General features: G+C 45.2%; 1 protein-coding gene across 1 annotated transcript; it reads left to right on the top strand.

Annotated features, from left to right (window-relative positions):
* The first annotated feature begins 10,277 nt into the window (after positions 1–10,277).
* Positions 10,278–12,098, top strand: LOC120055197 (leucine-rich repeat and immunoglobulin-like domain-containing nogo receptor-interacting protein 3). Its single transcript, XM_039003119.1, has one exon. The coding sequence runs from the start codon at positions 10,278–10,280 to the stop codon at positions 12,096–12,098; it is 1,821 nt and encodes a 606-aa protein (XP_038859047.1).
* Positions 12,099–23,390: the final 11,292 nt, after the last annotated feature.

The following is a 23,390-nucleotide window of genomic DNA, read 5'->3' as shown; positions in this document are numbered from 1 at the left end:
TGGCCAACAACCTCCTTCCCTCAGTAAGAGCATTGAAGATGGGTCGTGGCTGGGTCTTCCAGCATGACAACGACCCAAAACACATAGCCAGGGCAACTAAGGAGTGGCTCCGTAAGAAGCATCTCAAGGTCCTGGAGTGGCCTAGCCAGTCTCCAGACCTGAACCCAATAGAACATCTTTGGAGGGAAATGAAAGTCCGTATTGCCCAGCGACAGCCCCGAAACCTGAAGGATCTGGAGAAGGTCTGTATGGAGGAGTGGGCCAAAATCCCTGCTGCAGTGTGTGCAAACCTGGTCAAGAACTACAGGAAACGTTGCTTATCAGCAGTTTGTTAATCAGCAGCTTCCGGCGCCGACCGAGATGGCCGCCTCGCTTCGCGTTCCTAGGAAACTATGCAGTATTTTGTTGTTTTATGTGTTATTCCTTACATTGGTACCCCAGGTAATCTTAGGTTTCATTACATACAGTCGGGAGGAACTACTGAATATAAGAGCAACGTCAACTCACCATCGTTACAACCAGGAATATGACTCTCCCGAAGCGGATCCTGTGTTTTGCCTTCCACCCAATACAATGGATCTGATCCCAGCCGGTGACCCTTAACAACGACGCCGTAAAAGGGGCAAACGAGGCGGTCTCCTGGTCAGGCTTCGGAGACGGGCACATCGCGCTCCACTCCCTAGCATACTACTCGCCAATGTCCAGTCTCTTGACAATAAGGTTGATGAAATCCGAGCACGGGTAACATTCCCGAGAGACATCAGGGATTGTAACGTTCTTTGCTTCACGGAAACATGGCTCACTCGAGAGACGCTAACGGAGTCGGTGCAGCCAGCTGGTTTCTTCACGCATCGCGCCGACAGAAACAAACATCTTTCTGGTAAGAAGAGGGGCGGGGGTATATGCCTTATGATCAACGAGACGTGGTGTGATCATAACAACATACAGGAACTCAAGTCATTCTGTTCACCAGATTTAGAATTCCTCACAATCAAATGTCGACCGCATTATCTACCAAGGGAATTCTCTTCGATTATAATCACAGCCGTATATATTCCCCCCCAAGCAGACACATCGATGGCCCTGGCCCTGAACGAACTTTATCTGACTCTTTGTAAACTGGAAACCACACACCCTGAGGCTGCATTCATCGTAGCTGGGGATTTTAACAAGGCTAATCTGAAAACAAAACTCCCTAAATTCTATCAGCATATCGATTGTGCTACCAGGGCTGGTAAAACCTTGGATCATTGTTATACTAACTTCCGCGACGCATATAAGGCCCTCCCCCGCCCTCCTTTCGGAAAAGCTGACCACGACTCCATTTTGTTGCTTCCAGCCTACAAACAGAAACTAAAACAGCAAGCTCCCGAGCTTAGGTCTGTTCAACGCTGGTCCGACCATTCTGATTGCACGCTTCAAGACTGCTTCGATCACGTGGATTGGGATATGTTCCGCATTGCGTCCAACAACAACATTGACGAATATGCTGATTCGGTGAGCGAGTTCACTAGAAAGTGCATTGACGATGTCGTACCCACAGCAACGATTAAAACATTCCCAAACCAGAAACCGTGGATTGATGGCAGCATTCGCGTGAAACTGAAACCGCGAACCACTGCTTTTAACCAGGGCAAGGTGACCGGAAACATGACCGAATACAAACAGTGTAGCTATTCCCTCCGCAAGGCAATCAAACAAGCTAAGTCCCAGTATAGAGACAAAGTAGAGTCGCAATTCAACAGCTCAGACACAAGAGGTATGTGGCAGGGTCTACAGTCAATCACGGATTACAAAAAGAAAACCAGCCCCGTCGCGGACCAGGATGTCTTGCTCCCAGACAGACTAAATAACTTTTTTGCTCGCTTTGAGGACAATACAGTGCCACTGACACGGCCCGCTACCAAAACCTGCGGGCTCTCCTTCACTGCAGCCGAGGTGAGTAAAACATTTAAACGTGTTAACCCTCGCAAGGCTGCAGGCCCAGACGGCATTCCCAGCCGCGTCCTCAGAGCATGCGCAGACCAGCTGGCTGGTGTGTTTAAGGACATATTCAATCAATCCTTATCCCAGTCTGCTGTTTCCACATGCTTCAAGAGGGCCACCATTGTTCCTGTTCGCAAGAAAGCTAAGGTAACTGAGCTAAACGACTACCGCCCCGTAGCACTCACTTCCGTCATCATGAAGTGCTTTGAGAGACTAGTCAAGGACCATATCACCTCCACCCTACCTGACACCCTAGACCCACTCCAATTTGCTTACCGACCCAATAGGTCCACAGACGACGCAATCGCAACCACACTGCACACTGCCCTAACCCATCTGGACAAGAGGAATACCTATGTGAGAATGCTGTTCATCGACTACAGCTCAGCATTTAACACCATAGTACCCTCCAAACTCGTCATCAAGCTCGAGACCCTGGGTCTCGACCCCGCCCTGTGCAACTGGGTCCTGGACTTCCTGACGGGGCGCCCCCAGGTGGTGAGGGTAGGTAACAACATCTCCACCCCGCTGATCCTCAACACCGGGGCCCCACAAGGGTGCGTTCTGAGCCCTCTCCTGTACTCCCTGTTCACCCACGACTGCGTGGCCATGCACGCCTCCAACTCAATCATCAAGTTTGCGGACGACACTACAGTGGTAGGCTTGATTACCAACAACGACGAGACGGCCTACAGGGAGGAGGTGAGGGCCCTCGGAGTGTGGTGTCAGGAAAATAACCTCACACTCAACATCAACAAAACAAAGGAGATGATTGTGGACTTCAGGAAACAGCAGAGGGAGCACCCCCCTATCCACATCGACGGGACAGTAGTGGAGAAGGTGGAAAGTTTTAAGTTCCTCGGTGTACACATCACAGACAAACTGAATTGGTCCACCCACACAGATAGCGTTGTGAAGAAGGCGCAGCAGCGCCTCTTCAACCTCAGGAGGCTGAAGAAATTCGGCTTGTCACCAAAAGCACTCACAAACTTTTACAGATGCACAATCGAGAGCATCCTGTCGGGCTGTATCACCGCCTGGTACGGCAACTGCTCCGCCCACAACCGTAAGGTTCTCCAGAGGGTAGTGAGGTCTGCACAACGCATCACCGGGGGCAAACTACCTGCCCTCCAGGACACCTACACCACCCGATGTCACAGGAAGGCCATAAAGATCATCAAGGACAACAACCACCCAAGCCACTGCCTGTTCACCCCGCTATCATCCAGAAGGCGAGGTCAGTACAGGTGCATCAAAGCAGGGACCGAGAGACTGAAAAACAGCTTCTATCTCAAGGCCATCAGACTGTTAAACAGCCACCACTAACATTTAGTGGCCGCTGCCAACATACTGACTCAACTCCAGCCACTTTAATAATGGGAATTGATGGAAATTATGTAAAAATGTACCACTAGCCACTTTAAACAATGCCACTTAATATAATGTTTACATACCCTACATTACTCATCTCATATGTACATGTATATACTGTACTCTATATCATCTACTGCATCTTGCCATCTTTATGTAATACATGTATCACTAGCCACTTTAAACTATGCCACTTTATGTTTACATACCCTACATTACTCATCTCATATGTATATACTGTACTCTATACCATCTACTGCATCTTGCCTATGCCGTTCTGTACCATCACTCATTCATATATCTTTATGTACATATTCTTTATCCCTTTACACTTGTGTGTATAAGGTAGTAGTTGTGGAATTGTTAGGTTAGATTACTCGTTGGTTATTACTGCGTTGTCGGAACTAGAAGCACAAGCATTTCGCTACACTCGCATTAACATCTGCTAACCATGTGTATGTGACAAATAAAATTTGATTTGATTTTGATTTGACGTATGATCTCTGTAATTGCAAACAAAGGTTTCTGTACCAAATATTAAGTTCTGCTTTTCTGATGTATCAAATACTTATGTCATGCAATAAAATGCAAATTAATTACTTAAAAATCATACATTGTGATTTTCTGGATTTTTGTTTTAGATTCCGTCTCTCACAGTTGAAGTGTACCTATGATAAAAATTACAGACCTCTACATGCTTTGTAAGTAGGAAAACCTAAAAAATCGGCAGTGTATCAAATACTTGTTCTCCCCACTGTATATCCCCATTATTTCGTATAGTCTACTACTTGTTTTTCCTCTGATGAGGATGTATGGTTGCACTATCAGCACGTCGTCCTCCCTCCATCTCTGTATCTGTGTTGATGTTGTGTAACAGGTCTGGGCCTGTCCCCAGAGAGGGTTGACAGACTCTTGGGGCTTTAAGAAGAGGATGTTTATTTTAGAGTCCTACTGCCGGCGGCGGCGCCCACATGCCTCGGGTGCCACACATGGCTGACTTATTTACTGTACCAAAGCCCAGTCCTCTGTCTCTATACGACCCTCTGTCACTGACTGCAATGTTACTCACCCCGCCTGCCTACACCCACATCTGGAGAGCACAGCCACAAGTGTCTCAACCCTCTGAATTTATAAATGGCCCAGAGCACCCTCTGACACTATGAAGGCAATTTACGAACACACCCTTTATTGCATGAGAGAAAATGTTTATTGTTTTGAGTCATTTTGGAGTGAAATGATGTGTGACTCGAGAGGATATGTCATGTAGCATTACGGTGACGGAGTGTGGGTCATTGGAGAGTGACATTTACTGTAACTTAATGTTCTTTTGAGCAACAACTATGGTGTTAGCTCGAACTGACTTTGCTTAGAGGGATAGATTGTTTTGGAAGTGTTTGTCAAGGACCTCACGTTATCCCAGTTTTACCTCAGAGCGATACGCTGTCAATGCTGCCCTTTCAAAATGTCAGCTTACCCTTTGCCACCCAACAATGAGGTAGGCCTACTGCAACTATACCCATTTATAGTCAATGTAAACATCATCGTCTACACAATATTCTGATTGTAAATAACATTGAAATGGAGGAAAAGACTGATAAGAATATATCCATATGACACTATGGTCTAACCTCAGTCCCAGGCCTTATTGGAAAGCCAACACCTGGTTGCTGGTGAAGGGGCTGGTCTGGACCATTGTCTTGTCTATGGATCTAGTATCCATACAGTATCCATATCCACCCATCTATAATCTGTTGTGTGTCAGCGGTGGTAGTGGTGGGGGTCTATGGGGGTCTAATGAGCCAGGTAAGGTCACTGTCTCTGTGTCAGTGGGTCATGACTGGAAAGTGATTTTTTTTCAATTATTCAGCGGCTGTTTTGTGAACCCCTCACTTATAAGCCCCCACCGTTTCTTCGTCATCAAATATGCATGTTGGATAAAGTCTTACCTCCGTCCTCTGTGTGCCATTGGGTTTCTCCACATGATTGAAAGTCATCCCTGATGATTTTAATAGAAAGCTGTACCTCTATAAACCCTGAAGACACATGAACATAATGAGATGACATCCATGAGCGAGCAGACATCAGTAACACTACTTTGCATATCGCCTGAGGACAAAAACACACTTACGTGATTTTGCTATTTACCTCCACTTCCATCTTGCCCCGACCTGCCATGTCACCATACTGTCCACATTGGGCCCCCAGACCGCCCCTGGCTTGCTGTCCTCCAGTGGTGGAAGGGTGTCCTTGCCTGCTGTGGGGGGCCCAGGGCCCAGGCTGGTTGTGCAGAAGTGATCTATCATGGGGCTACGAGGTGGCATTCTGGGGAATAGAGCCCACCCGGAGAATCAATCTTCAGGCTGGCCTGTTATGCCAGGTGCCCCAGGGCTTCGCCATGCTGGCTGGGTATTACCACAAACAGAAGGGGTAACCCAGACACGTCACAGTCGCTATAAAACTGAAGCATCCATTTGGAATGTTTTCTCACCACCAAATATGCTAGTGAGAGGAAGTCCAGTCGCGGGTAGTGGGAGAGGATGGTCCTAAGTGTAACTGGGCCAACGTTCTGCTAATTTTCTCATCAATGAAACATTTGATCTCAATACATTATCTGTTCTCCAAACTAGAATCTGTTACGAACACAGTGCACAATGTTTCATAGACTTGACGCTTTGCTAAATTTTAAAATAATTGCTATGTGTCGGAGTGCAAGGTCAACTTGAGTTTGTGCACATGCACACTTCCTAGAGGGAAGTATGGAAATATGCAAATACATGTCACAATTCATCAATATGATCTCTCTAGCTCGTGCTTGGCTTTGTGCTGCCCACTATGCTTAATTTGCTCCCACTGTAAACGACACAGGTGAACTATCTTGGGTTAGTTATAAATATCTTTGGTGTTACTGCTACTGATGGTACCTCATAGATGAGTGCTGTTTCAGACTGAGGAGGACATGCTTATGTAAAGTGTGAGTGTTCATGGTGGTGGAGCTGAAATCGATGCAAGTCCATCACTTGCAGTTGAAACACTGGAGAGATTAGATGATGATGTGCTGCCTGCTGAAGAGCGCTACACACACCCACACCTCTCCCTAGCTACCGCTACGCAGCCTACACATTATCATCATCATCACTCTGGCAACTCCCCGGATTATACACACCAAGTCAATTCAACCCAGTGGCACAGTTGCTGATGTATGAGAGAGATATTCAGAGAAATAACTTTGTTTCAGGGATTGAACTACATTGATCCCATTAAACCTTGTTATGTTAGGTGTGAGATATTGAGTGGGGTGAATTTTTTTTCTGAAATAATTTCCTGTTATTTTTTCGGAATACCTACTGTAGTCAAGGATGAGAGTCCATAGTAACATAAACAACTACCTCAGTTCTCCTGTGGAGAGGTTTGATGCTGCATAACATTACATTATATTACAGTGGACTCACTGATCCATGGTGAGTAATGTGCTTGATTTGGCAGAGCTTCCGCAGTGCCCCATCTCTCTCGGATCCTCTCTTAATATCTGTCATGTTTCAAAATGTGGAGGCTTCACACTCCATAACTATGAATTGGTATCAGAAAGAAAGGACGGACAGACATTGTTTGGGAAACAGCTCGTCTAATCAGCACATTTGCTTAATTTGCCATCCATTTTGTCCACTAATAGCCATTACGCAAACACAGGTGAACAAGGAGAAGCAAAGAACTGAGGCTGAGGTGGGAACGGTGTTGGGGGCAACATCACAGTCACAGTGGGCCCTGCCCCTGCGCTACACAACCCACTCCATATTCTAAATCTGTCTCTGTTGCTAACCTGTGCTCGGTACTTTGGAGCTGAGAAGTCACACTTTGCTGGAGTCTCTCTGGGTGTTTCCAGTGGCTGCTGGGTAATTGGGCTCCGGTCAGAGAAGTGATGAGTTCAGGGTCACTGTGTCCACCCACTCCACTGTCTGTGTTTATCTGGCTGGCACTGTATAGTATGGTCCCTGTAGGAGAAATGGGAGAACTATCAGTCTTGGCCGTGTGCCCCCTATGAGTGCAATGATTTCATATCTTATTCATTAGTTTTTACATCGACCCACGTTTGGAGGATTGACATATGATATTAGACTCCCATTGTTCATACCAGTGCAGCTTAAATTTGATGAATTTGGAAACTTCAAAGGTTCTGCTCACAGAGCAAAACATATGTTCTTGGACCATGTAAATACACAGAAAGATATGCTAACAAGACAAGTACACCATAATCTTCTTTTGCTGTAAAGGACCTCATTCATTTATTAATTCACAATTACACATAGTGTATGGGCTTCCCAAGACGAGGCAGTAACATTTAAATGGCAATTGGTATGTGTTGTGTGGACAGTTGGAGAAGTTATAGCCAGTCCATTAATCACGTCCCAAGACAGCACTAACAACTCCCCCTCACTCTAACAATTGACACCTGCTCTGTAAGAGACACTTGCAGGGACCAGCCCTGACGGACACACCAGCTGACTCTCCCAGCTCAGTCCTCCTGTGTTGGAGCTAATTGTCCTGTAAGAACCCACACTCACCACCTGCTACAGAACAACAGTACAGGGTCGGTCCATGTGCTGGTCGGTGGGGGCTTGTTAGTGCCACCAGATATGGGGTCAAAGGAGGTATGATCATGTGACCTGTGAGTTTATTTACTCTTGACTTTTGGGAGGGGTGCTCTGTGGAGGGGCTCTATAGGTGGGAGAATTCTTACTCAGCTGAAATGACAATAACATATATGAGAAGTGGATTATTTTGAACCAGGGTTGAGTCCGAGCGCTTTGTTGGGATGACTTGGTTTGGGCAGCGATGTGCCTCTAAGTTCTGTTGCCGAGGAAAGAAAATCAAAGGACCTCCGAGCCTGCCAAAAATAATTTAGCCTGGCAAGATAGCATTTGCAAACTGCTGCCCTAAATATGTCCTACTATACTCATTGTTTTGTTCACATGCTTTTGAGGATTACTGTAATCTGAAACTATTTCCTGTGTCTCTTCAAAGCTATAGTCTACTGTACAAACACATTTATCCCTTTAAACCGATCAGAATAAATGATCAGTTTTAGGCTGACAGGTTGACTAATGGGTATACTTATTCTCTACGTCTTGAGATAATTTGAAATTAGAGCGTGTAAATCTTAGGAACATGAAAATAATGATTTAAGTAATCTGAAACAGCAGCTTTGTCACGCCCTGACCTTATTTTGGTTTGGTCAGGGCGTGAGTTGGGGTGGGCATTCTATGTTTTGTGTTCTATATTTTCTATTTCTGTGTGTTAGGCCGGTTGTGGTTCTCAATCAGAGGCAGCTGTCTATCGTTGTCTGTGATTGAGAACCATACTTAGGTAGCCTTTGCCCATCTGTGTTTTGTGGGTAGTTGTTTTCTGTCTTTGTGTCTGTACCAGACAGGACTGTTTCGTTTCATTCTCTTTGTTATTTTGTTTAGTGTTCTGTTTTAATAAATTAACATGAACACTTACCACGCTGCGCTTTGGTCCGACTACTCTTCATCTGACGACGAAAATCGTTACAAGCTTGTGGGAGTTGAAAATCATCAGACATTTTTTGTTTCCTCTCGAGTGTCACTGGTCCTCTCTGATCTTCTCCCTGTGGTGTGTGTGAGGGGGTTGGGTGTGTGCATATGACATTGTGTCAGAGGTGAGGAGACTCTAACTCAGTGTTAGAGTTCACTGAATTCTTACTAATAACCCCCCCCAAATGACATTACATTACACTGGAACTGTAAAAACATTTCCGTCTATAATTGATTCATACATTTATAGCACTGTGTGTTGAGTGCATATTTCATGGGTGTTGCTATGTTTAAACATACTCAGGCATACATCTGCTACTCGGTTCATTATTTCACTGTGTTCATTTATGGCCTGTAGTAAGTAGAGTATCTGTGTGCTCAGGTGACACACAGCACATGGCTCTGGGACTTCCTCATGCATAAACTAATGGGATTGACAGGTCTCATGGGTTTTTAATACATTTACTCCTCTGTAAGCCCAACATTCAATGAATATTATGTTATGGAACACGTTATCAAATCAAATCAAATGTTATTTGTTACATGCGCCAAATACAACAGGTGTTGACCTTACAGTGAAAGGCTTACTTACAAGCCCTTAACCAACAATGCAGTATTAAGAAAATACCTACAAAAAAGTAAGAGATAAGAATAACAAATGATTAAAGAGCAGCAGTAAATAACAATAGTTATTCCTGGGATGTTTCATGTCACAGGTATTGTCCTGGTAAATTGGAGAAAAGGATGTATTTAGGAAAGGATTAACGCTCTGATGGTCTGTTATATGAGATCCAGGCAGAGTTCTCTCAAGACTCAGAGAGACAATGTGGAGATGTAATGGAAGTATTATAGTGTTGTGCGCTGGGCCATAGCCTTGTATGATGTATGATCTTGCCTGAGAGCTACACTAAAGAGTCATTTTCACTCCCGGATTGAACACTAGATTTTCTGCCCAGCGGTGTGGTTGATGTTGGAGCATGACAAACAGGGCACAATAGGAGTCGGTGAGACAGACTCATGTTTAGATCACGCCAGTTTCTCACCTACTCATAATGAGTAAATTACTTCTCACTCATTATCTTCTGGGGTCGTGCCTCGAAACAGAATAATAATTTACTGGAAACTTAGGCCAGGTTTCCCATGGTGTGTAATCCTCTGAGACTCTGGCTCAGAGCACTAGCTAATTAAAGAGGTAATTAAAGTCTGTAATAGTAATTTTACTCATTTACAGTGTCTGATCACAGCTGTTGGAGGGAATAGAGATGCACTCATTTGTATCTGTCTCTCTCTCCCCTCTCTCTTTCTCTCTCCCTGTCGACAGGTGTCTGGTGCACTGATCCAGCCACAGTGGTGCGGAGGTAGAGCGGGGGCATGGCGGCCGGTCCAGGCATGGGGTGGCCTGGCCTGCTCCTGCTGCTGATGACTACTGTGGCCTCCACTCAGAGCCAAGGCTGTCCCCAGCGCTGTGAGTGCATGGCCAAGCTCAAGTCTGTGGCCTGCCAAGGCAAGCGCCTGTCTGCCCTCCCCGACAGCATCTCCTCGGACACACGCCTGCTGGACATGAGTGGGAACATGCTTCGCTGGGTGGAGCATGGCGACCTCCTCTCCTACCCTCGGCTGGAGGAGCTAGACCTGAGTGAGAACATCATCAGTGTCCTGGAGCCCAACGCCTTCTCTAGCTTGCAGAACCTGAGGGTGCTGTCGCTGAGGGGGAACCAGCTCAAACTGGTCCCCATGGGCGCCTTCTCACACCTCACAAACCTTACCACACTAGACCTGAGTGGGAACAAGATCGTCATCCTGTTGGACTTCACCTTCCAGGACCTAAAGAGCCTGAGGAACCTGGAGGTTGGCGACAACGACCTGGTCTACATCTCCAACAAGGCATTCCTGGGCCTGGTGGGTCTGAGGCAGCTCACCATTGAGAGGTGCAACCTGACCTCCATCTCCAGCCAGTCTCTCTCCTACCTTCGCAGCCTGGTCACTCTGCGCCTGCGCTACCTCAGCATCTCCTCCCTGGATGACCAGAACTTCCGTAAACTGGGGGGGCTGCGGGGTCTGGAGATCGACCATTGGCCCTTCCTGGAACACATCTCCCCCCACAGCCTCCAGGGCCTCAACCTGTCTTGGCTGTCCATCACCAACACTAACATCACCTCTGTGCCCACAGCCGCCCTACGCAGCCTGGCCCACCTCACCAGCCTCAATCTCTCCTACAATCCCATCTCAGTGCTGGAGTCCTGGGCCCTTAGGGACCTGGTCCGGCTGAAGGAGCTGCACCTGGTCAACACCAACCTGATGACGGTGCAGCCGTACGCCCTCGGCGGCCTTCGGCAGATCCGCCTGCTCAACCTGTCCACTAACGCCCTGGTAACCCTGGAGGAGGGCGCCTTCCAGTCCGTCAACACCCTGGAGACGCTGCGTGTGGATGCGAACCCTCTGTCCTGCGACTGCCGCCTGCTCTGGATCCTCCAGCGCAGGAAGACCCTCAACTTTGAAGGGAAGTCCCCAGTGTGTGCGGGACCCATGGAGGTGCAGGGCAGGGCCCTCAGCGCCTTCTCAGACTCTGCCCTCTTTGACCACTTTACCTGCCAGAAGCCCAAGATACGCAACAGGAAGCTGCAGCCTGTGACTGCCAGGGAGGGCCAGGTAGTGTCCTTTGTGTGCCGGGCGGAGGGAGAGCCCACACCTATCATCTTCTGGGTATCTCCCCAGCGCCGTCGGATCACTACCAAGAGCACTGGACGTGTCATCGTCCTACCTGAGGGAACGCTGGAGATCCGCTACGCCCAGGTGACCGACAGCGGCACCTACATCTGCATCGCCAGCAATGCCGGGGGTAACGCCACCTACTTTGCCACGCTGACCGTGAGCGCGCTGCCTCTGGACGCAGCGCTCATGGCCAACCGCACATACTACACAGGTGACCTCAACGAGACCAATCTGAATGACACCAAGGTCTTCCTCAAGTTCACCTTGGACCTCAAGACAATCCTGATATCCACAGCCATGGGGTGTTGCTTGTTCCTTGGGGTGGTGGTCTTCTGTTTCCTGATGCTGTTCGCATGGAGCCGGGGCCGGGGGCAGCACAAGAATAACTTCTCAGTAGAGTACTCCTTCAGAAAGGTAGATGGCCCTGCTGCCAGTGGCGGACAGGGAGGGGCCCGTAAGTTCAACATGAAGATGATTTGAGACAGAAAATGGGCCGCTCTGTTTACTTGTAGACTTAAACGGGGACAGAATAACTTCTGACTTTTTGATACTGATCCCTGTCAGTTCAGAAATCAACTCACTAGGTTCATCCAAGACAGATTACTAAGACTTTGTTTTTTTTATCTGTAAATGGCTGTATCAACAACAAAAAAGTAAATTGATTTGGTACAGTCCGATTTTTCTCAATTGCTATTTGTGTATTGGTCTATCTTGTGCAGAAGAGTCTGGATGATAGTTAAAGATGTCCCAAAATCCTATTGACATGACCCCTGCACAGCTCCACTGGTCTCTCTGCAGTGCACCCTCCCTCCTCACTCCTGAATACATAATCACAGGGTGCTCGCTGAATGCCAATACTCATTTAAACAGATGATATTATTTGTTTTCCCATAGGAGGACTTGTAATTTATATAATTTGAATCTATTCTCCCACTATAGTGGATTTGAGATCCAGCGACCACAATACCACACAGGTAGGGTTCTTGCATACAGTAGATAGCTGACATTGATACTCAACAGTAGTCTATACTGTATACTACACTGCCAAGCTATAACCATGGGCACCGTACTGTAGGACTTCTAATGCAAACTACGTTACAGGATACTTCCAACCTCATCTGTTATTCAAAAGCATGAAATGCTGCTACACATTTGACTAGTTCATTTTTTAAAATGGATTTGTTATGTAAAGTACCATGAATGACAAAGTGAAAAATATAGAAACCTTGTGTACAGGTGAGTGATCACTCACACAATTTCCTATGGGTTCAGATATCCTCGTTCTGGTGTATTCAGTGAATAGTATACACCTGCCCTCAGACTGCACCCCCTCTGACATGTGAAAAGGTGTACAAAATGTTTTGTATATACTGTATGGTTGTTGTTGGGTGTACAGATTTGTTGTCTCATTTTCTGAATAACTTGCTATATAATCTTTGTTAATTCGTCATTGTCTGATGACTTCATCCAAAGACAAGTGTTCATACTGTATCGATTGATAGACATATACATCAGAGGTCATACATTTTGTAATCTTTAAAAGCTATTGTGGTTGTTCATATTGTAGCAGATTTTATGTGGATTAGTCTAAGTCTAATTATCCTAACTGGTAATAGCCAGTAATTTAATTCATAGCCGACACATTTTGCCTGGCGCAGAGATTCGCCCTTTCTGTGCTCTCCAAATAATTTAGGAAGGACAAGCGTGCAGTGTATCAGATCAGTTTCCTATTTTGTGGAAGCAGTGGGAAGCTTGGTGACCAGCAGTGACAGTGTTTCTCATCAGGACCCAGTCTCAGATATGCAGGAAAATGCTAATGTAACAGAGACCTTGGATGCTAGAAGAGAGGTCACAATGGAACAGAGCCAGGATGTGCTAGAGGGCATTCATTGCCCAAATCACAAGGCTGACATCATTTGCTTTCTGCAGATAAATTAGAATAGGATCAGAAACTAAGCGAAGATTACGCTGTTCTTAAAATATTTGTAAAATGTGAATTTGATTATAACAGCAGTACATTGTATCTTTTGGAAGAGCAGTTATTGCTAAGGTTTTGTAAACTTGCTAATGGCAAAAATGATTTAATCATCATCCCTCTGCACTTTGTGCAGGTGCCTGGCACATAATTATTATTCTCGATCTGCAGCACAGGAGAAAATGCATTTAAATTCCCAGAATACACTGAGTGAACAAAACAGGAACACCTTCCTAATATTGAGTTGCTCCTTCATCTACACTGATTGAAGTGGGTTTAACAACTGACATCAATAAGGGATCATAGCTTTCACCTGGATTCACCTGGTCAGTTTATGTATGCTTGGTGTATATCCTAATATCTTATTTGGATTTAGGGTGCTAACCATGGTTTGAGTCAATTACAATTTAATAAAAAATTCAAATTAAAATATTGAATTCACTCATGAAGTGGAGGATTTAGAGTGAATTCAATTTGAATTTCAAAATCTTCAAATCATGAAATTGGAATTGAATTGAAATTGGACTGTTTGGACAATTTTAAATCGAATTGACTTAGAATTGTAAAAATATTCATTATTTGAAATTTAATTGAATTGAAATTACATTTCCCAGTTAATGAAATTGATGCACTCTGTATAAAAATGTCATGTTGTATTTCTATATTTCCAGTATAGCTAGGCTGTATGAACAGTGACATGATCAGCGATTTGGGGATCCTGAGTGGCACAGCGGTCTAAGGCACTGCATCACAGTGCTTGAGGCATCACTACAGACCCCATTCGATTCCAGGCTGTATCACAACCAGCCATGATTGGGAGTCCCATAGGGCGGTGCACAATTGGCCCAGCGTAGTCAGGATTTGGCCGGTGTAGGCCGTCATTGTAAATAAGAATTTGTTCTTAACTGACTTACTTGGTTAAATGAAGGTAACATTTTAAAAAATATCAAAAAATATCTATCTACATCTGCTTCTCTTTCTAGCTTTGGTTTGGCTGTCATTGGCGCCACAGATTGTTCCCTCACTCAATGCACCACTGCCAACAGTCCCAAATAGCTTACCTTTGCTGCCCTCTGCTGGAAGTATAGGAATCTACAGCATTGTCACAGAGAAGTTCCAGACATTTTGTATCAAATCAAATTTATTTAAATCAAATCAAATGTATTTATATAGCCCTTCTTACATCAGCTGATATATCAAAGTGGTGTACAGAAACCCAGCCTAAAACCCCAAACAGCAAGCAATGCAGGTGTAGAAGCACGCTGTTTTATATATCACAGTTTTATATATATATATATATACAGTACCAATAACTGTGTGTTATTTCAGAGTTTTGATGTCTTCACTATTATTCTACAATGTAGAAAATAGTTTTTAAAAAATCAATAAACCTGGAATGAGTAGGTGTGTTCAAACTTTTGACTGGTACTATCTATATATATATATATATATAAATTTAGCAAAAAAAGAAACGTCCTCTCACTGTCAACTGCATTTATTTTCAGAAAACTTAACATGTGTAAATATTTGAATGAACATGAGATTCAACAACTGAGACATAAACTGAACAAGTTCCACAGACATGTGACTAACAGAAATGGAATAATGTGTCCCTGAACAAAGGGGGGTCAAAATCAAAAGTAACAGTCAGTATCTGGTGTGGCCACCAGCTGCATTAAGTACTGCAGTGCATCTCCTCCTCATGGACTGCACCAGATTTGCCAGTTCTTGCTGTGAGATGTTACCCCACTCTTCCACCAAGGCACCTGCAAGTTCCCGGACATTTCTGGGGGGTGGCCCTAGCCCTCACCCTCCGATCCAACAGGTCCCAGAAGTGCTCAATGGGATTGAGATCCGGGCTCTTTGCTGACAATGGCAGAACACTGACATTCCTGTCTTGCAGGAAATCACGCACAAAACGAACAGTATGGCTGGTGGCATTGTAATGCTGGAGGGTCATGTCAGGATGAGCCCGCAGGAAGGGTACCACATGAGGGAGGAGAATGTCTTCCCTGTAACGCACAGCATTGAGATTGCCTGCAATGACAACAAGCTCAGTCCGATGATGCTGTGACACACCACCCCAGACCACGACGACCCTCCACCTCCAAATCGATCCCGCTCCAGAGTACAGGCCAGGGTGTAACGCTCGTTCCTTCGACGATAAACGTGAATCCGACCATCACCCCTGGTGAGACAAAACTGCGACTCGTCAGTGAAGAGCACTTTTTGCCAGTCCTGTCTGGTCCAGCGACGGTGGGTTTGTGCCCATTGGCGACGTTGTTGCCGGTGATGTCTGGTGAGGACCTGCCTTACTATAGGCCTACAAGCCCTCAGTCCAGCCTCTCTCAGCCTATTGCGGACAGTCTGAACACTGATGGAGGGATTGTGCGTTCCTGGTGTAACTCGGGCAGTTGTTGTTGCCATCCTGTACCTGTCCCGCAGGTGTGATGTTCGGATGTACCGATCCTGTGCAGGTGTTGTTACATGTGGTCTACCACTGCGAGGACGATCAGCTCTCTGTCCTGTCTCCCTGTAGCGCTGTCTTACACGGAACCCAAACCGGCTGCGCGCGTGCGCCATCGTGCATACATTTATTTTGTCCCCCCACACCAAACGCGATCAAGACACGCAGGTTAAAATATCAAAACAAACTCTGAGCCAATTACATTCATTTGGGGACAGGTCGAAAAGCATTAAACATTTATGGCAATTTAGCTAGTTAGCTTGCACTTGCTAGCTAATTAGTCCTATTTAGCTAGCTTGCTGTTGCTAGCTAATTTGTCCTGGGATATAAACATTAGGTTGTTATTTTACCTGAAATGCACAAGATCCTCTATTCCGACAATTAATCAACACATAAAATGGTCAACCGAATCGTTTCTAGTCATCTCTCCTCCTTCCATGCTTTTTCATCGTTTAACTTATATGGGGATTGGCATCTAAACTTTCATAGTATTACCACGACAACCGGCAACAGTTCATCTTTCAATCACCCACGTGGGTATAACCAATGAGGAGATGGCACGTGGGTACCTGCTTCTGTAAACCAATGAGGAGATGGGAGAGGCAGGACTTTCAGTGCAATCTGCATCAGAAATAGGAATGACTTCTATTTTAGCCCTTGGCAACGCAGACGCTCGTTGGCGCGCGCGAGCAGTGTGGGTGCAATAATTGAATAACATAGATTTCAAAATTATTTTGCAACGCTCGCAAACGCGACGCGATCGGTGTGGTCAGCCTATTAGGCGTCCCACAATACGGACATTGCAATTTATTGCCCTGGCCACATCTGCAGTCCTCATGCCTCCTTGCAGCATGCCTAAGGCACATTCATGCAGATGAGCAGGGACCCTGGGTATCTTTCTTTTGGTGTGTTTCAGAGTCCGTAGAAAGGCCTCTTTAGTGTCCTAAGTTTTCATAGCTGTGACCTTAATTGCATACCATCTGTAAGCTGTTTGTCTTAACGACCATTCCATAGGTGCATGTTCATTAATTGTTTATGGTTCATTGAACAAGCATAGGAAACAATGTTTAAAACCTTTACAATGAAGATCTGTGAAGTTATTTGGATTTTTACAAATTATCTTTGAAAGACAGGGTCCTGAAAAAGGGATGTTTCTTTTTTTGCTGAGTTTATATATTAGCCCTATTAAATTAAGCATACTGTTTATAAAGCATGTGACTACAATATTGCCTATGGGTATTTTTCTATATTGCCTTTGTGTATTTTTCTGTATTGCCTGTGCCTCTTGAAATATTTGCCACCTATCTACATAGACGGGTTGAGGCAGAAGGCCGTGTAGTGTTATGATTCTGAACGGTCAGATAGCTCGCAACAATTTAATTTTTTTATTTTTTATTTCACCTTTATTTAACCAGGTAGGCCAGTTGAGAACAAGTTCTCATTTACAACTGCAACCTGGCCAAGATTAAGCAAAGCAGTGCGACAAAAACAACAACACAGAGATACACATAAACAAACGTACAGTCAATAACACAGTAGAAAAAATCTATGTACAGTGTGTGCAAATGTAGAAGAGTAGGGAGGTAGGCAATAAATAGGCCATAGAGCCGAAATAATTACAATTTAGCAATTAACACTGGAATGATAGATGTGCAGATGATGATGTGCAAGTAGAGATACTGGGGTGCAAAAGGGTAAGTAATACTATGGGGATGAGGTAGTCGGGTGTGCTATTTACAGTTTGGCTGTGTACAGGTACAGTTGATGCTTAAAGTTAGAGAGGGAGATATAAAACTCCAGCTTCAGTGATTTTTGCAATTCATTCCAGTCATTGGGAGCAGAGAACTGGAAGGAAAGGCGGCCAAAGTAAGTGTTGGCTTTGGGGATGACCAGTGAAATATAGCGGCTGGAGCGCGTGCTATGGGTGAGCATTGCTATGGTGACCAGTGAGCTGAGATAAGGCGGGGCTTTACCTAGCAAAGACTTATAGATGACCTGGAACCAGTAAGTTTGGCAACGAATATGTAGTGAGGTCCATTCAACAAGAGCATACAGGTCGCAGTGGTGGGTAGTATATGGGGCTTTGGTGACAAAATGGATGGCACTGTGATAGACTACATTCAGTTTTCTGAGTAAAATGTTGGAGGCTATTTTGTAAATCGCCAAAGTCAAGGATCGGTAGGATAGTCAGTTTTACGAGGGTATGTTTGGCAGCATGAGTGAAGGAGGCTTTGTTGTGAAATAGGAAGCCGATTCTAGATTTAATTTTGGATTGGAGATGCTTAATGTGAGTCTGGCATGAGAGTTTACAGTCTAACCAGACACGCAGACATGCAACATTAGCTAATGTTTCGTAGCCTAGTGGTTAGAGCGTTGGGCCAGTAACCAAAAGGTTGCTGGATCGAATCCCCGAGCTGACAAGGTAAAAATCTCTTCTGCTGCCCTAGAGCAAGGCAGTTAACCCACTGTTCCCCGGGTGCTGAAAATGTGGATGATTAAGGCAGCCCCCTGCACCGCTCTGATTCAGAGGGCTTGGGTTAAATGCGGAAGATACATTTCAGTTGAAGGCATTCAGTTGTACAACTGACTAAGTATCCCCCTTTCCCTTTCATCCCCTCTCGACTGAGGTGAATGAATTAGATACTCTAGCTAGTAGCTACCACAGCCAGGTCAGCTCCAGCCTCTAGCTATCTGTCAGATAGCAATATGAGTTGGCTATTATTACTATCTAACAGCAATTGTTTGTATGAAAATGTTTTGTAGCCTTTGTTTTGTCCCGTTTTAACAGAAGTAAATGCAATTGGCTAACTTTAGCTAGTTGATGTACCATTAGAGAGAGAGAGAGCTGGCCAAAAATTGTCTAACATTAGCTATTATTTTTTGCCTCAATCACACTAGACCTGAATCAAACGATTGAAGATTGATATTCTGACGTTCTTTTCAGTGCAATGTGAGTTTTTATTAGTCAGTATAGCAATGTAACATTATTGATCTGTCAGTTTCCCTAGCGAATTCCCTACTTTTCACACTGACACAGTAATAAACAGCTCTAAAGTTACAGGCTTCACTGTCATGGTGCACAGTTTCTTCATCCCGCTCCCGCCTTCATCCGCAGCTTTTCATATCGCATTTCATACCCCACTAAGCCCGCACCTGCTGGTTTTCTGTCTGACTCCCACCCGCTACCACACAAACTGGTCCCGAACCCAACTGCAGTCCCGCAATGTTATTTTAGGCGTATGCGACGCAGCTCACTTGTCAGCCATGGTCCCAACAATTTTGTGCCCTACAGGCAATATCAAATGCGCAAAAATAACTTAAGAAATTACCAGAGATTCTCACATGGCCCTTATATTAAGCTATATCGGCCAATATACTAGATGTAGTTTGAAGAGAGCAGAGTAGGTGAGACTTGCACTTTTTCTTGAGCTATTTTTATAGCCTACCTTTTAGGAGTGGGAAGATTTTCAGACAGAGAAACATGGGTGATCAGTTTTTAGGCTTATTTTTAGGCAATGCAGTAAAGTATTTAGGAAGTACATTTCCTTGGCAAAATAACTGCCTCGTGCCTCTGCGCCCATGCATAAGCTATAGCCTACTCTATTTAACTGAGACCACACACTCACCTGACCCCCCATGTATGGCTACTGAACTTGAAGAAGCAAGAATGATGACAGAGACACTTGCTACAATTTGCATAGGCCTATAGGATATAGCCTACCTTTTAGGAGGACGATTTGCAGGAAGAAACAAATAAATGGGTTATCAATAGGGTACTAGGTGGTAACTATCCCCTCTAAGAACAATGTCTAATTGCTGACACAAAAAAAAGCAACATTTGGAGAAAAAAGATGTATGTGTTGAAGGTCATTCTTAGGCGAATAAACTATAAAGGGAAATATATGGCTACAGTTTACACTTTTTGAGTTATTTCATGAAATGTTGTTTTTATAAAAGTGGCCTTTTTTATGTACCGGGGTAACTTCCCCCCCTACCCACCCCCATGGGGTAACTTCACTTCATTGAAGATTTTTCGATGTCTAGCTGTCTTCTGGATTGCTTTGAGTTCAGCGACAGACACACCTCAGAGAACTTGGCAGAGGAACTGTTGAGTGGCCAGAGAATGGCAAGTAGATGGGGAAAGTGGTTACTACATCATCATTTAATCCAGTATTATATATGTATATGAGCAGTAGATGAGAATGTAGTATCAGTAGACAAAACATGAACCTGAACTAATAAGTTACTATTCTCTCTTTTCAGCTATGTGACAGCCTCAAAAATGATACTCCTGTGTAAGGTTCTGCAGCGAAACACAGCCAAAGAGAAGCAAATGTAACCACAGGACATGTGACAGAGTTGATGGACACCCTATTTTCATCAATGGACAGAAAGTTCCACAGAATGGAATATAATCACGTGCTATCAGAAACTGCTGCGCTTGACCCCAGGTTTAAGAAGTTAGCCTTCAGTGATGCCAGAGCGATTGATGAGGCTCTTCAAAGAATAACCTCAGCAGCAGGGAGGGACAGCCCCAGCAGTCAGCTGGCTCAGGCACCAGGGCAACAGGAAGAAGAGGGATCAGATGGAGCAGAAACACCAGCAGTAGTGCCACAAACGTCTGCTGTTTGGATGCTGTTTGACGAGAGCAACTGGGGATGCAGCATGAAGGAATCCCTCAGCAGATGCCATAACGGAGGTCCGATCCTATTTGGAGGAGCCCATGCAGATCCTCTGAGCTGGTGGAAGAACAAGACCTATGTCTACCCACAGCTTACTAAAGTCATGACAGGTAGACTCTGCATAGTGACCACATCCGTTCCCTCTGAGAGGGTCTTCTCGAAAACGGGACACATAATTACTGAGAGAAGAAACCGCATCAGCCCCTCGAAAGTGAGGTAGCTTGCATTTCTGAATGCAAATCTCTCATTGTAGTATCCTTAAAGGCTTCTTAGAGTTAGGACTCATGAGACTTAAGTTTGGTTTAGTATTTAATTGTAACTTAGAATTACATTCTCTAATGCACCTGGCTTAAACTACCTGAAGCTTTCTTAATCATGGTTATATAGGCAGACATAGGAAATAGCTACGGATAGCGGGAAGCAAACCCCCGTCTTGAGTCAATACTGTCATCTATTGGTAAACATAAACATACCAGGTTACTACACTCATAAAAGCAAAATATGGTCAGCATTGCTGTGTGCTGCTGGTTCTAACATGGCAATAAAGAAGAGAGAGAAAAGAGGGACCAGTTTAATGTTTTAAGTGGGATGCTGCAGTTTTGCATATTATTATTTATGTTTCTTTGATATGGTGCAATATTCTATTATGCTGTTCTAATTGTATTCGTTTTGAATGGTTAGATTTATATGCACTTTGTTTATGTACATTAAAAAGTTATACTTTAAATGCAAATGTTTAATAGCATTCTTTTTCATAAACAAACCAATGCATTGTTAAATACATTGTGGTTAAGGTACAGTATGATTTCATTTAACAATTTAATTAGAGTTGTTTTAACACCAAACTATCGCAAACTGTTTGACTTGAAAAAATACAAAACATATTTTTTTAAAGAGCCGTTTGGGAGCCAAAAGAGCCGGCTCTTTTTGGTGAGCTGAGCCGAATGAGCCGGCTCACTGAAAAGAACCGGAATGCCCATCACTAGCTGACGGGCCAGGGGGGAAACTTTGTTGACGTGTTTTTGGATTGGGCCATTTTCCACGGTAAGAGTGCCGTAATTGGTCAAAATTGCGAGCTCTCGCATAATATGCGCTGATTGGTTGATTTTGCGTTGAATTATGCGATCGCAGAATCGGGGAATCCTGGGGGGACTGCTTTTAGCTATTTTACATAGCATTTCATGTCATATAGCTAGATAGCTAGCTACGTTTTTAAGAGAGAGCTTTCAATTGGCATCTCTCCCCCTGTTTTCAGTCACAGGTGGGGACTGGATTAGGCGTGAGCAGTGCAGGTGTGCTCATGAGTTGTCCTCCGATTTTCCTGGGGATAGCCTTATTTGTGACCTATGTATAAATTAGAATCATGTAATAGCAGAGCTTAAGAGAGTTGCCACATTTACATTTACATTTAAGTCATTTAGCAGACGCTCTTATCCAGAGCGACTTACAAATTTACACCTTATGATATCCAGTGGAACAGCCACTTTACAATAGTGCATCTAAATCTTTTAAGGGGGGGGGGGGGGGGGGTTAGAAGGATTACTTTATCCTATCCTAGGTATTCCTTAAAGAGGTGGGGTTTCAGGTGTCTCCGGAAGGTGGTGATTGACTCCGCTGACCTGGCGTCGTGAGGGAGTTTGTTCCACCATTGGGGTGCCAGAGCAGCGAACAGTTTTGACTGGGCTGAGCGGGAACTGTACTTCCTCAGAGGTAGGGAGGCGAGCAGGCCAGAGGTGGATGAACGCAGTGCCCTTGTTTGGGTGTAGGGCCTGATCAGAGCCTGAAGGTACGGAGGTGCCGTTCCCCTCACAGCTCCGTAGGCAAGCACCATGGTCTTGTAGTGGATGCGAGCTTCAACTGGAAGCCAGTGGAGAGAGCGGAGGAGCGGGGTGACGTGAGAGAACTTGGGAAGGTTGAACACCAGACGGGCTGCGGCGTTCTGGATGAGTTGTAGGGGTTTAATGGCACAGGCAGGGAGCCCAGCCAACAGCGAGTTGCAGTAATCCAGACGGGAGATGACAAGTGCCTGGATTAGGACCTGCGCCGCTTCCTGTGTGAGGCAGGGTCGTACTCTGCGAATGTTGTAGAGCATGAACCTACAGGAACGGGCCACCGCCTTGATGTTAGTTGAGAACGACAGGGTGTTGTCCAGGATCACGCCAAGGTTGTTAGCGCTCTGGGAGGAGGACACAATGGAGTTGTCAACCGTGATGGCGAGATCATGGAACGGGCAGTCCTTCCCCGGGAGGAAGAGCAGCTCCGTCTTGCCGAGGTTCAGCTTGAGGTGGTGATCCGTCATCCACACTGATATGTCTGCCAGACATGCAGAGATGCGATTCGCCACCTGGTTATCAGAAGGGGGAAAGGAGAAGATTAATTGTGTGTCGTCTGCATAGCAATGATAGGAGAGACCATGTGAGGTTATGACAGAGCCAAGTGACTTGGTGTATAGCGAGAATAGGAGAGGGCCTAGAACAGAGCCCTGGGGGACACCAGTGGTGAGAGCACGTGGTGCGGAGACAGATTCTCGCCACGCCACCTGGTAGGAGCGACCTGTCAGGTAGGACGCAATCCAAGCGTGGGCCGCGCCGGAGATGCCCAACTCGGAGAGGGTGGAGAGGAGGATCTGATGGTTCACAGTATCAAAG

Source organism: Salvelinus namaycush, chromosome 10 (genome assembly GCF_016432855.1).
Source record: "Salvelinus namaycush isolate Seneca chromosome 10, SaNama_1.0, whole genome shotgun sequence".
Taxonomy (NCBI): domain Eukaryota; kingdom Metazoa; phylum Chordata; class Actinopteri; order Salmoniformes; family Salmonidae; genus Salvelinus; species Salvelinus namaycush.
The sequence above is the reverse complement of the archived record's forward strand: the minus strand, read 5'-3'. Positions and strand labels throughout refer to the sequence as shown.

What these genes read in the sequence shown, in the direction of transcription:
- LOC120055197 (XM_039003119.1), top strand. Translation starts at nt 10,278, where the DNA reads ATGGCGGCCGGTCCAGGCATGGGGTGGCCTGGCCTGCTCCTGCTGCTG.